At 36.6% G+C, this 13,480-nt stretch overlaps 2 protein-coding genes across 2 annotated transcripts; both read left to right on the top strand.

Annotated features, from left to right (window-relative positions):
* Positions 1-1,379: 1,379 nt before the first annotated feature.
* Positions 1,380-5,430, top strand: LOC122840849 (alpha-amylase). Its single transcript, XM_044133596.1, has 9 exons — positions 1,380-1,575; positions 3,112-3,258; positions 3,369-3,566; positions 3,792-4,022; positions 4,126-4,259; positions 4,438-4,660; positions 4,754-4,875; positions 4,957-5,082; positions 5,204-5,430. The coding sequence occupies exons 1-9, from the start codon at positions 1,408-1,410 to the stop codon at positions 5,391-5,393; spliced, it is 1,539 nt and encodes a 512-aa protein (XP_043989531.1). The 5' UTR covers positions 1,380-1,407; the 3' UTR covers positions 5,394-5,430.
* A 1,070-nt stretch (positions 5,431-6,500) lies between these two features.
* LOC122840850 (alpha-amylase-like) lies at positions 6,501-11,965 on the top strand. The gene is made up of 10 exons (XM_044133597.1): positions 6,501-6,554; positions 6,700-6,871; positions 7,136-7,282; positions 7,535-7,732; positions 7,992-8,222; positions 9,078-9,211; positions 9,805-10,027; positions 10,106-10,227; positions 10,353-10,478; positions 10,857-11,965. Exons 2-10 carry the CDS (start codon positions 6,704-6,706, stop codon positions 11,044-11,046), a joined length of 1,539 nt encoding a protein of 512 aa, XP_043989532.1. The 5' UTR covers positions 6,501-6,554; positions 6,700-6,703; the 3' UTR covers positions 11,047-11,965.
* Positions 11,966-13,480: the final 1,515 nt, after the last annotated feature.

The following is a 13,480-nucleotide window of genomic DNA, read 5'->3' as shown; positions in this document are numbered from 1 at the left end:
CTTGCAACTAAACTCCTGCACATAAATTTCACTGTTGGGAATGAAGAACGATCCATTTAGCAAATGTACATATTTTGAACAGTGACCAGCCAGATAGACACACAGATATGAACACGCACATACACACACGCCAATATGCATATACATACATACATACATACATACATACATACATACATACATACATACATACATACATACATACATACATACATACATACATACATACATACATACATACATACATACATACATACATACATACATACATACATACATACATACATACATACATACATACATACATACATACATACATACATACATACATACATACATAGAAATACAATCGTATTTCATAAATGATATTATTGAAGGATTTATTTATTTCAGAAATTCAAATCACTGAGAAAATTTAGACGACTTACGGACAGTAGGCTGATTTTAAGATTTCTCTGTTAATTATGATCATTTTCTTCACACAACTAATGAAAACAAGACATTCGAGACTAAAATACTATATCAGCACACAACTTCAGAAAACAAACCACATTGTTGAGCTCAAAATAATGCTGTTCCATATGCATGGAATTATGTAAAATTTTAGATGAAACATGCAGGTTTCAGACCACACATTCAATAAAATATCTTTATAAATGTCTGTCAATACAAAAGTGCTCCACCATTTGCAAACCAAGGGGTCTAACTACATTTCTTTAGGCTAACCACTTCACAGTGCAAACCAGACTACAGCAATATATGTGAATATAGGCAAAGAAGAAGAGGCTTTACTGAGATGTTAAGGTATTCCAGTTTCACTCAATAAGTTTTAGCAGGTCTGCATTGATGGAACTGTTGTTGTTTATCTTCCTCTTAAAATACAATTTAATATATGTCAAAAATATGTCAAAAGTTGTCAACAATTACTTTTTATATAAAAATAATGTTGACCTTCCTGCATATCTCCACTGGCTTTATAAGGATTTATATTTGCTACCTAAAATTTGCTTGTGAGAAAGCACAATGGGGCATTTCAAAACAAGGCCTTTTTCTTACTGTGCCAAGTGACTGTTAATGAAATTCAAAAGAAACATAAAAAATATGAAACAACATAACTGCCAAGCATGACAGAAAATTTGATAGTTACTATAACCTCAAGCACATTCACACTTAAGCCACATAGGAGGGAAAAATTGTGCTTATACAACCCTACACAAATACTAACGTATTTTGTTTAAACATCCTAAAAAAAAGACTTATGTCACCAAGTTGTGAGAAAGAAGCACTTGTTTAACCACAACAGCGATAATTCCTTATCTCCGTGTTTTCCAGGCATGAGCTAAACTGCTATAAATACACACAAAAAAGGCAGTGTGACTGCAGTTTTTTCTCTCATTAGGGAAAGACATGAAGTTTCTCATTCTGGTCGCTCTGTTTGGCCTGAGCCTTGCTCAGCACAATTCCCAGCTCAAAAGCGGAAGGACTTCTATTGTCCATCTGTTTGAATGGCGCTGGGCTGATATCGCTGCAGAGTGTGAGCGCTTCTTGGGTCCTAATGGCTTCGGGGGTGTTCAGGTATGTCTGCTTGAACTAATGTCTGTAAATGATGAGCTTAATTATATTGCAGGACATAAAGTAGTCACAATTTTCTGACAAAGATTTCTTTATCACTGATCCCCATCAAAGTCATTTAAGATCAAGTTTTTGCCTTTGTCTAAGACTCAACCCAACCACCTGAATTTTTTATTTTATTTTTTACAGCACAGGCTTGAATACTAAATAAATTCAACAAAGTTATTTAAATTAATGTCATTTACAGATACCTTGGCAATGACAGGTGCTTGATGTGCTTTAAATGTCCAACTATCTTTGTTGATGTGGCCAGTGCTTTTCAAGAGAATTTTGCAAACACAACCAAGTGAAGTATGGGGCCATGATTAGCTTTGAGTTCCTATAATCCATTGCTTTTTCGGATTCATTACATTATGACTTAGTCAAGTTCTCTGCTAGCTTGCAATCTTGTCCAACATATAATTAGTGCACTTATACTAGTATGACATCTGCATAATTTCTGGACATATAATGCATCATGTATTTGACCCAATATTTTGTCCATTAGAAGAAAGTGCAAAAATATATATTTTTTAATCTGATCATAACAGTGCTCATGTGTTAGGGTAGTATGTTTAGTCCTTTTGATTTTACTCCAGGATGTTTAACTTCATCTTTTTCACTTTTACAGTTAACTTGGTGAATTTGCCATATTCAGCCATCTGTCTATCACTACAGCTTTGAAAATGATAAATAGGAAGAATTTGTTTGGCTGAATTCTGTATGCAGAATTCTGTATGCGCGGCTGGGATGGCGATCAGTGCCTCCAAATCTGAGGCCATGGTCTTGAGCCGGAAAAGGGTAGAGTGCCTTCTCCGGGTCGGGGGTGGAGGGTGTCCTGCCCCAAGTAAAGGAGTTCAAGTATCTGTGGATCTTGTTCACGAATGAGGGAAAAAGGGAGCCGGAGATCGACAGGCGGATTGGCGCAGCGTCTGCCGTCAAGCGGGCGCTGTACCGGTCCGTCGTGGTGAAGAGAGAGCTGAGCCAAAAAGCGAAGCTCTCGATTTACCGGTCGATCTACGTTCCCACCCTCATCTATGGTCATGAGCTTTGGGTCATGACCGAAAGAACAAGATCGCGGATACAAGCGGCCAAAATGGGTTTTCTCTGTAGATTTTACAGATTTAGATTTGAGTCCAACTATGGATTGTTAAAATGTTTCAATTTAAATTTGGATCTATCTGGTTATTACTGAATGTCATAACATGAGACAGTTTATTTCCATGTCACCCATGTGAGTCTTTATAAAACACATTGATTTATATCAGTTCGAGAATTTAGCATTACATGTCTTCAAACAAATTTCTCACTTGCACTTCAACCAATATAAATATTCTCAAGCATTTGGTAATACAGCTACCAGTTGTTTGACTAAACTGAAGCTGCTCAAAACACCTCCCTTAAATGCTACTTTAGAAAGTAACTATTTCTTTGAGAGTTTGTGTTTTAATGTGACAAGTTACAAGTGATAACTTAATATTTGTCTATTGTGTTGCACAGATTTCTCCACCAAATGAACACATTATTGTGAACAATCCCTGGAGGCCCTGGTGGCAGAGATACCAGCCAATTAGTTATAATCTGTGCTCAAGATCTGGCAGTGAGGCTGAACTCAGGGACATGATCACCAGATGCAACAATGTTGGGGTAAAATACTCTTCTTTATGGTCTGTGTGTAAGGTAGCATGCTTGACTACAGGGGCTTTGATCAAAGAGTAGTGGGCTAAGGGTTTCATAACACTTGTGTCTACTCACAGGTCAACATCTATGTGGATGCTGTCATCAACCACATGTGCGGATCTGGTGGGGGAGAGGGAACCCATTCTTCTTGTGGCAGCTGGTTCAGTGCCAGCAAAAAGGACTTTCCAAGCGTCCCATACACTGCTTGGGACTTCAATGACAATAAATGCAAGACTGGTAGTGGTGAAATTGAGAACTACAGCGATCCCTATCAGGTAATTAGTGCCGAAAATAAATAAATAAATAAAAAAAATTATATATATATATATATATATATATATATATATATATATATATATATATATATATATATATATATATATATATATATATATATATATATATATATATATATATATATATATATATATATATATATGATTCTTCAATCAGCATTATTATTTCCATCTGTTTTATTGTGACTGGTTGCTTACTTGTAGGTGCGCGACTGTCGTCTGGTTGGTCTGCTGGATCTTGCCCTTGAGAAAGAATACGTCAGGGGCAAAGTGGCTGACTTCATGAACAAGCTTATTAACATGGGTGTGGCTGGATTTAGAGTGGATGCTAGCAAGCACATGTGGCCTGGTGATGTGGATACCATCTACCGTCGTCTCAACAACCTTAACACCAAATGGTTCCCAAGTGGTGCCAGGCCTTTTATCTTCCAGGAGGTAAACTAGAAAACTACACAAATTTCACATAAAAATATCCTTTCTAATAGCCAGACAGCTTTACTATTCCTCCATTGGATTTATGTAAGACTATCACACATAGGTAATTGATCTTGGAGGTGAGGCCATCTCAGCGAAGGAGTATTTCCATCTGGGAAGAGTGACTGAATTCAAATATGGTGCCAAACTGGGAACTGTCTTCAGAAAATGGAATGGGGAGAAGCTTTCTTACACCAAGTATGTTGGCAGATTTTGTGGTGTCTAAAAGTTACTGAACAACATCAAAATATCAGTGATTAAATTTGTATGTCACACTCAAAATCAATAAATAATTTTGACATTAATGTTAAATTATTTCTGCATGTATTTCATCAATGGATTCCCCAGTATAGATATGATGTGTTCATCTGTCCAGGAACTGGGGAGAAGGCTGGGGATTCATGCCTGATGGCAATGCTGTTGTCTTTGTTGACAATCACGACAACCAGAGAGGTCACGGTGCTGGTGGTGCCTCCATTGTTACCTTCTGGGACTCTAGACTCCACAAGATGGCTGTGGCCTACATGCTGGCTCATCCTTATGGACAGACCAGAGTGATGTCAAGCTACCGCTGGAACCGTAACATTGTGAATGGAAAGGTCTGCCTTTGTTTTGTTTAGAAAATTAAAAACATGATATAACATATTTGAAACATGTTTAGACTTGTTGAGAAAAAGTGTCGATGATTATAGGATGAGAATGATTGGATTGGCCCTCCCAGTAATGGTGATGGATCCACCAAGCCTGTTCCAATCAACCCTGACCAGACCTGTGGAGACGGATGGGTGTGTGAGCATAGATGGCGCCAGATCAAGTGGGTTCACAGAACACGTTACGTTTCATAGCATGATTAGATATCTGACAATCAAATGGATTAAAACTCTGTTCTTTCAAGGAACATGGTAATTTTCCGTAATGTGGTCAATGGACAGCCTCATGCCAACTGGTGGGACAACCAGAGCAACCAGGTTGCCTTTGGACGCGGTAACCGTGGTTTCATAGTTTTTAACAATGATGACTGGTAAGCTTTTTATGAGACGAAAAACTTTTACTTTAGTTTTTTAGATCATTGTCTTCTTCTTTAAAAGTGAATCAGTTTGAACATTGCTTAAAATAATATGTCCCCCATTTTTAAACTACAGGGCCCTAGATGTAACCCTGAACACTGGTTTGCCCGGTGGAACCTACTGTGACGTCATTTCGGGCCAGAAGCAAGGAAGTGGGTGCACCGGAAAGCAGATCAAGGTTGGAAGCGATGGCCGCGCCCACTTCTACATCAGCAATACAGAGGAAGATCCTTTCATTGCTATTCACGCTGATTCCAAGCTGTAAACTGTTAACTCCAAATAAAGTTGCATGAAAACCTTAATATGGATTGTTTTCATCTTTTTATAGCTGTTTAAAATCATACATGTTATGACACTCATGATGCCTTGATGACACATTAAAATGCATATTAAGCTCTTCAATGACTTTGATAGAGTTCACATTTTGTGTTTGCGGGAGACTGAATGGTCATATCTAGAATATCATATACATGTCGAAGATCCAATGAGATTGTAAGGCTACATGCTGTGATTGTGTCATGATGCACAGATTGCCTACACCAGACCCTGACAAGTGTGACCCCCAGTGTTTAAAATAAATTATCAGGTAAACAATGCCTAAAGTGTAAATTATACATAGAAATCCAAATCTTGAAATCAAGTTTATACCATGCATGAGCAATGAAGATCATTGAAGGACTCATTTATGCTTGGTGACAATTATTCTTTGCCTGAGTGACTGTAGAACAATAAAGCTATTCCTTTGAAATGAGGATTGCTTAGATATGTCAGCAACTTGTCTCATGACTATGTTCAGTCATCAGGTTATCAGGGGAGTTGTTTTACTGCTATACAGAACCACAGGGGCCTTCCTCTTAAAATGACTCACTAGATAGTCCAGTATTCTCTAATCACACCTCACAAAGGACTGAAAGCTAAATGCTTTATAACTGGTACATAGGTCACATGCTGAAATCACAGTTTCTGTAAAGAAAATTAGACTTACTGGAATGTCAACAAGAAACAATGAAAAAGACTTATAGTGTCCTCACTCGGCTCTGGTGTGTAGTTTATGTAGAAAAACAAATAAGCAAATGCGTCATTCTTTTGAATATTTCAGTAGACACTGCCTTGTTTTAAAGCAAATCTACACTAAATTAGCATTTTAAATGTATGACAAAAGTCAGCTTTTTAAAAACAAGTTGGTAAATTATAAAGGACAGAATGCAGAATTCAGACCAAGAGTAAATCAGCTAATTTTAGTTAATGTTTTCCTTTGATTACTATTTTTCACAGGGGCAATAGGTTATATTTGAATTGCAGACCTGCTTTGGCTTTTTATTTGCTTTTTAAGACTTTTGTTTGATGTATGTTACGACATCCTTCTGCCGTTGAAAGAAGTGATCAAACACACATGGGGCCAGTCTAAACAAGTGTGCTCTAACTGGTAAGACCTATGAAGTGTGTCTGAATATACTACAGTTAGAACTAGGTTAAGCAAAATGTTTAATGTAAAATTAGGGTTACTTTTGTTATTTTTGTTACTGGTATATGTTGGCAGAAGATGGAATACACTCTCTCTCTTTTTACAGTAGCATGAAGCTGTTCATTTTAATAACCCTGTTTGGGCTCAGCCTCACACAGCACAACCCCCATTTTAAGCATGGAAGGACAACAATCGTTCACCTGTTTGAGTGGCGCTGGTCTGACATTGCTGCCGAGTGTGAACGCTTTCTAGCTCCAAAAGGTTTTGGTGGTGTTCAGGTGAGTTGAGCTGAATAACAGTATGTGATCTGAAGTAACTGTTTATAATGGTTTCACTAAACGCTTCAGTTTGTGTAATTGACTAAACTATATCAGTTTTAAGTATTAAGCTTATTATGCTAATGTTGTTCCTTGATGAAAATTTTCATTTTCTCTGCCATATTTTTCCCAGCCTATATATTTTTAATATGACTTTGTGTCCTCAATATAAAAAAATGTCAAATACACATACCGCAATTACTATATTTTGGGTCTATCACTCAGATTTCTCCTCCAAATGAACACATTGTTCTGGACCAGCCATGGCGGCCCTGGTGGCAAAGATACCAACCAATCAACTACAATTTATGCTCCAGATCAGGCAGTGAGGAGGAATTTAAAGACATGATCATCAGATGCAACAATGTTGGGGTAATTTTGGAAAAGAGGCAAATTTTAAGCAGCACCTTCTTATAGATCCTAAGCCATTATGAAAACAGCAAATAAGTACCAAAAGCTTTCAGTTGCGTTATTTTCCACATTGTTATTGAATTTTTACCATTTTCTGAGTTTTGGCACTTCAGAATTAAAGAATTGTAAGTAGTTAACCTCAGTAGGTATAATCATGTTGAAAGATATTTTTAGAAATTGCCACAATTTGTTGTACAAACATATTGCCAACAGGTTAATATTTATGTGGACGCTGTCATCAACCATATGTGTGGAAGTGGTGGTGGAGAGGGAAACCACTCCTCATGTGGAAGCTGGTTCAGTGCCAGCAAAAAGGACTTTCCAAGCGTCCCGTACTCTGCTTGGGACTTCAATGTGAACAAATGCAGAACGAACAGTGGTGACATAGAAAACTATGGAGATATTTTTCAGGTAAAACATTCTAAATCATTTTTCAATTAAAAACTATTTAAAGTATCCCCTTTAACTATCTATTTACTTAAAGTGACTAATATCTTGTTGTGTAGGACAGGATATTAGTCACTATCACAACTGCTTGAACATTTTACTTTAAAATACAGAACATTTATTAGCCTTTCATTAATACAATAAAGTTGATCAATTCCATATTATTTTAACACTAATTAGGTTCTTTTTGATGGAATGATAACATAAGCACTGGTTGTCTTAGGTGCGAGACTGCCATCTGGTCAGTCTTTTGGACCTTAATTTGGAGAAAGACTACGTCAGAGGCAAAGTGGCTGAGTACATGAACAAGCTAATTGATTTAGGTGTAGCTGGATTCCGAGTGGATGCCTGCAAGCACATGTGGCCAGGTGACCTGGAAAATGTTTACGGTCGTCTTCAGAACCTCAACACAACGTGGTTTCCCAGGGATTCCAAACCTTTCATCTATCAGGAGGTAAAATTTATGTAATGGATTTTTTTTTTCATAAATGAAGAGATATTTAAAATGTCTAATAATGTCATATAGTATATATTGTGTTTTGTACTGTGGCTATTAAGTAGTGTAAAGTAGTTGCCTCCTCATAGATTTAATCTTATTTTGACAAACTTAAATGTTTCAAATAAATTAAATACTAGTGCACTAGTACACTAGAGTATGCTAGAGTGACATAAAAAACAAGCAGTGTAATATAAAAGGTTGCTAGGAAGAAAGATTCACTGTCACATTTAAAAACACTCCTTAGGACATAAGGGTATCACTGACTCAGTTTATCAGATCTTCAAAGAGACAGCAGCCTGAGGTCTTGAGTGCAAACACAAGATGAAGTGAGTTCAAATTGTGATAAAGTGCATGCAAATGGTTAGCATCTTAAATACTGCTGCCATAAAAAAGATACTTTTATGAAAGCTTCACTCTTCAATGTGACTGGGTAAGCTCTACCAATATTATTTGTTTAAAATAAACAAATAAGACATAAAACAGGCTGCAATAAGAACCATGAGAAAATGAGGGGAAACAAAAATACATGCAAAATTCAGAAAGCAGATATACACATAGAAACAATTATGGGATGGCTAAAACATTTATCAAAATATAAAAACATGAAATTTATGATCCATCCCTAAAAATTACTGACTCCATGAGGTTGTAACAGATGTGTCCTAGAGTTTTGTATTTGTTTTAGCAAAATAAGCAAAAATATATTTCTTAAGTGAAAATCTAAATGTTTTGTTGTATTTGTGACTTGGTGTAGTCAGACTGAACCGTTTCTGGTGTACATGTTAATTTTTCTTTTTCCCTTGGCCCTAGGTTATTGATTTGGGAGGTGAGGCCATCTCTTACACTGAGTATGTCCATCTGGGCAGAGTGACAGAGTTCAAATATGGTGCAAAATTAGGAAAAGTCTTTAGAAAGTGGGATGAAGAGAAACTGTTTTACACAAGGTATGTTTATTTCAGAAGATGTGCCAGCATTAAAAACCCTGATGTCCACTTATGAACTTTTAAATACTATTTTCTTGATTCTGAAATGGCATTGATGTACAACTCCTTCTTAAGCCAATCAGCTGTGATGATGAACAAATATGTTTTGCTATGCAAATGAGCACTTTCTGCTAAGGACTAGAGCAATTAAGTTCTGGCACATGCAGGAAAGGATCATCTTAAGATGAAATCCTAATTGTATGATCAATCAAGAATGCATTCAGCATTAAGGTAGATGGGCCATGATGTGGAAATAAGAACCTGTATTTGTAACTGTCATTCAAATAAATTGTGTATTTGTGCATGTGTTTATAGGCATTAATTTGCCACCTTCACCTGAAGGTGCAAGGTTATTGGAATTGTGGAAATGGAGGAAAGCTTGTAACACCTCACACCTAACAGCAGTAAACAGTAGTAATAAATATCTCTTGAAATAGTTTATAGCAGTAATATGAATAAAACTTTTATGGTATTGTTTTAAGAACGTTTTTTTGTTTTTGTTTTTTTTTTTAATCGTTTTCATCGTCTATAATGTTTCTATATCTTGTTTCCAGGACCTGGGGAGAAGGGTGGAGCTTCATGTCTGATGGCAATGCTGTTGTCTTTGTTGATAACCATGATAACCAGAGAGGTCATGGGGCAGGTGGCTCATCCATCATAACTTTCTGGGACTCCAGAATCTACAAGATGGCAGTCGGATACATGCTTGCTCACCCCTATGGAGTGACCAGGGTTATGTCTAGCTACCGCTGGAACAGAAACTTTGTGAATGGAAAAGTAATGTCTGCCAACCTTTATAACTATCAAGAGTTTTCCAGAGGCTTTTATGTTTTACCTATTTTTCAAAACCAATAGGATCAGAATGATTGGATGGGCCCTCCAAGCAACACTAATGGATCCACCAAGTCTGTTTCTGTTAACCCAGATCAGACATGTGGAGACGGATGGGTGTGTGAGCACAGATGGCGTCAGATCACGTAAGTTCTTAACGGAAGCTGCCAACCTTTCAACAAAACATGACCAAATTTGGCTTACTTTTACAGATGATACAAAGAAAGTTTTACATGGTAAATAATTATATGTATATGTTTCTGCTTTGAAGAAATATGGTAATTTTCCGTAATGTGGTCAATGGACAGCCTCAAACCAACTGGTGGGATAATCAGAGCAACCAGGTAGCCTTTGGACGTGGTGATCGTGGTTTTATAGTTTTTAACAATGATGACTGGTAAGGACTGAAATTATGCTTTTCCACTCCTTCACAGAACAGTATATGTATATATAAATAAAAGAATTGGATTGAAAGTGGATCCATAAAATTATCAGTCAGGCATTACTTTGACTTGAAAAAGCCTTTTCCTCAAATCATTTCAGTTTTTGGTTTTCATTAGCTGTAAGCCATATTCATCCAAAGGAACTGTAATGAACACTTGAAACATGTCACTAATAGAGTTACTGAAATAAAGTAACTTTTCACTTATATTCTGATTTGAGATGCATTACCATTCTGAAATGATGAAGGAAAGACAAAGAAATGTACAAAATGTTATACTACACTACATATTATATTACAGTTGCTCTAATGTCACCCTGTCTTTGCCTTTAGGACTCTTAATGTGACCCTTAACACTGGTATGTCAGGTGGCACATACTGTGATGTTATTTCTGGTCAGAAGGAAGGCAACAACTGCACTGGAAAGCAGATTCTTGTTAGTGATGATGGGCACGCCCACTTCAAGATCAGCAACTTAGACGAGGACCCCTTTGTTGCTATTCATGCCGAATCCAAGATTTGATATGTAATGTCGGTATTTAATCATTTTATGTTTACTGACCTATCACCCACAGCAATATTCCTCAGAGTGGCACAAATTTATTTGCTTTATTTCTGAGTGCAAATGTTTAATAAAAAAGTGAGAACAAAAAATAGACATAAAAATAACAGACCATATGTCTCACTCAAACCTCAAAACCAATGACATTCAAGCACATGCAGGGTCCTATGAAATCTGTTAGGTATTATCACAGCCACATACAGACAGTTACAAAGTCATCTTTCTATCACCTGAAGAACATTTCCAGGATTAGAGGACTAATATGATAAGTAATCATCCAATCGTATTGATTACTGTAACAGTGTCTTGACAGGTCTGACTAAAAGAAGTCTATTAGACAGGATTCAGTAAAACCAGGAACATATAGCACATCGCGGCAATTCTTAAGTCCTCACTGGGTCCCTGTAGCTCAGAGAATGGACTTGAAAATATTGTATTTATAAACTTATAAATCACTGAACAGCTTATAACCATTATTTATTAAAGATATGTTGTAGCAAACTTCCAGACCACATAGGTCTTCTAAATGTGCCCTGCACCCACAGAACCAGAACCAAACATGGAGAAGCAGCATTCAACTTCTATGCACCGCAAAAGTAAAACAAACTTCCAGAAAACTGCAAAACAGCTGAAACACTGAGTTCCTCTAACCCTAGACTAAAATCCCACCTATGTAGCATTGCTTTAAAGCTATAATAAATGAAACACTGACCAACATTTTGATGTGTAATGATGGCACTTGACAAAGTGCAATATTTACTGGCTTACAGTGTGGCGTCTTCTCTGACTTTGTATTTTTGTGTTTTTATTATGCAAAGCCCTTTGAATAGTCGTGTTGCTGAAATGTGCTGTACAAATAAACTTGATTATTATCTCTTCATTTTGTTTTTCCCCAAAAACAATTTTTTTCACAAGCAAACATCCTACAAACCTGAAACATTTATATTCAAAGAATGCATGTTTGAAACATAAATTCTAGCAACATCATTATACTGAGGTTAAGCTTATTTAAATGGAATTTAATTTTAATTGTGTCTATAAAGTGCTTTCTACTGTGATTTTGTTCTAACTTTCTAAAAAAACAAATAAACAGGAACATGACCGGTGTATGTAAAGAAACTGTACTTTTTGCAAAAACAATGCCTCTTCAAATATAGTCATGAAGCTAATACTATATAGTAATCAGTATCATATGCAATAGTATAGTGATTGCTACTACTTCACTCACTTGTCAATGACGACTGGTTGAACCAGTATGTCCAACTTTTCAGCTCAGTGTACTGCCACATGCATTTGCACCAAAGTTTTTTTCAGTGTTATAGTAAATATTACATTTTGATGTTTTTCTTACTCTCAGTGCAGATAAACATTTGTATGAATAAAAGGATTATGGCTGTCGTGCACCTCAAGCTTAGAACACAAGAGATACTTACGTTGGAGTCCCTGCCCTGCCCCAGGCACTGGGGAGTCTCTGACAGAATCATATGGAGGAGTAACAATCCCTTGGTGTGGTGCGGTTTGTGTGGGTTCTCTGTTCTTTTCTGCATTTGGTTGCAGCGCTTTGCAAACATTTTACCAAGCTCACCTCTATCAGCTGTGCACCTCCAGGTGACAAACTCCATCACATACACCTACACAAAAACAAGCACTTATTTCTATGAATATGCTTACCCACACAGACACCCACTCACAGACAACTAGTCCAAATAGCTGAAGGTCATGCAAAGACAGATAACTTTTACATAAAATTTTGTATGCAAGAGTAGAAAAAAATGTGGCAGTATATCAGAATCCTTAGTGGGATAGTAGTGGTAAGAGGTTATCGATGTCATAATTTCACTTTATAAAAGGTTTTCCAAATTTGGTGTAAATCATGGAAGCAGTAGAATATATTACTCTGGGGTAAAAGACATCTTGCTTTTATGTAATTTATATAGAAATAATAATCCAGACCTCTCTGCTTACAATGCGTTTTATAGATCGATATCAAATCAATGTTTCAATATTACTGGTATGGTCCTCCTAACTTTGGTGATGGAACTACCAAGCTTGTACTCATCAATCAGAACCAGACTTGTGGAAACGGATGGATTCGTGAGCACAGATAGTGTCAGATCGTATGAGATCTAAAGAAACTTTCTGCTCAAAATATATCCAATTTATCTGTAATATATCACTAAAACCAACAACATTTATGATTGTTACTTTTCACATTTCTTATCAAGGAACATGGTACAGTTCCGTAATGTGGTCAATGGACAACCAGAGCAATCAGGTTGCCTTTGGACGCGGTAACCGTGGTTTCATAGTTTCTAACAATGACTGGTAAGGCCTTAAGATATATTTTAGTAAATTAGTTCAGTCTGTCAATCACATCAATAAAATGTGTAAGACA

The sequence above is a fragment of the Gambusia affinis genome, linkage group LG12 (genome assembly GCF_019740435.1).
Source record: "Gambusia affinis linkage group LG12, SWU_Gaff_1.0, whole genome shotgun sequence".
In the NCBI taxonomy this organism is placed as follows: Eukaryota; Metazoa; Chordata; class Actinopteri; order Cyprinodontiformes; family Poeciliidae; genus Gambusia; species Gambusia affinis.
The sequence above is the reverse complement of the archived record's forward strand: the minus strand, read 5'-3'. Positions and strand labels throughout refer to the sequence as shown.

Coding starts and splice junctions, on each gene's coding strand:
- LOC122840849 (XM_044133596.1), top strand. CDS start 1,408: ATGAAGTTTCTCATTCTGGTCGCTCTGTTTGGCCTGAGCCTTGCTCAG. Junction 3,259..3,368: donor CCAGATGCAACAATGTTGGG/GTAAAATACTCT, acceptor GTCTACTCACAG/GTCAACATCTATGTGGATGC. Junction 3,567..3,791: donor ACTACAGCGATCCCTATCAG/GTAATTAGTGCC, acceptor GCTTACTTGTAG/GTGCGCGACTGTCGTCTGGT.
- LOC122840850 (XM_044133597.1), top strand. CDS start 6,704: ATGAAGCTGTTCATTTTAATAACCCTGTTTGGGCTCAGCCTCACACAG. Junction 10,028..10,105: donor GAAACTTTGTGAATGGAAAA/GTAATGTCTGCC, acceptor CAAAACCAATAG/GATCAGAATGATTGGATGGG. Junction 10,228..10,352: donor CACAGATGGCGTCAGATCAC/GTAAGTTCTTAA, acceptor TCTGCTTTGAAG/AAATATGGTAATTTTCCGTA.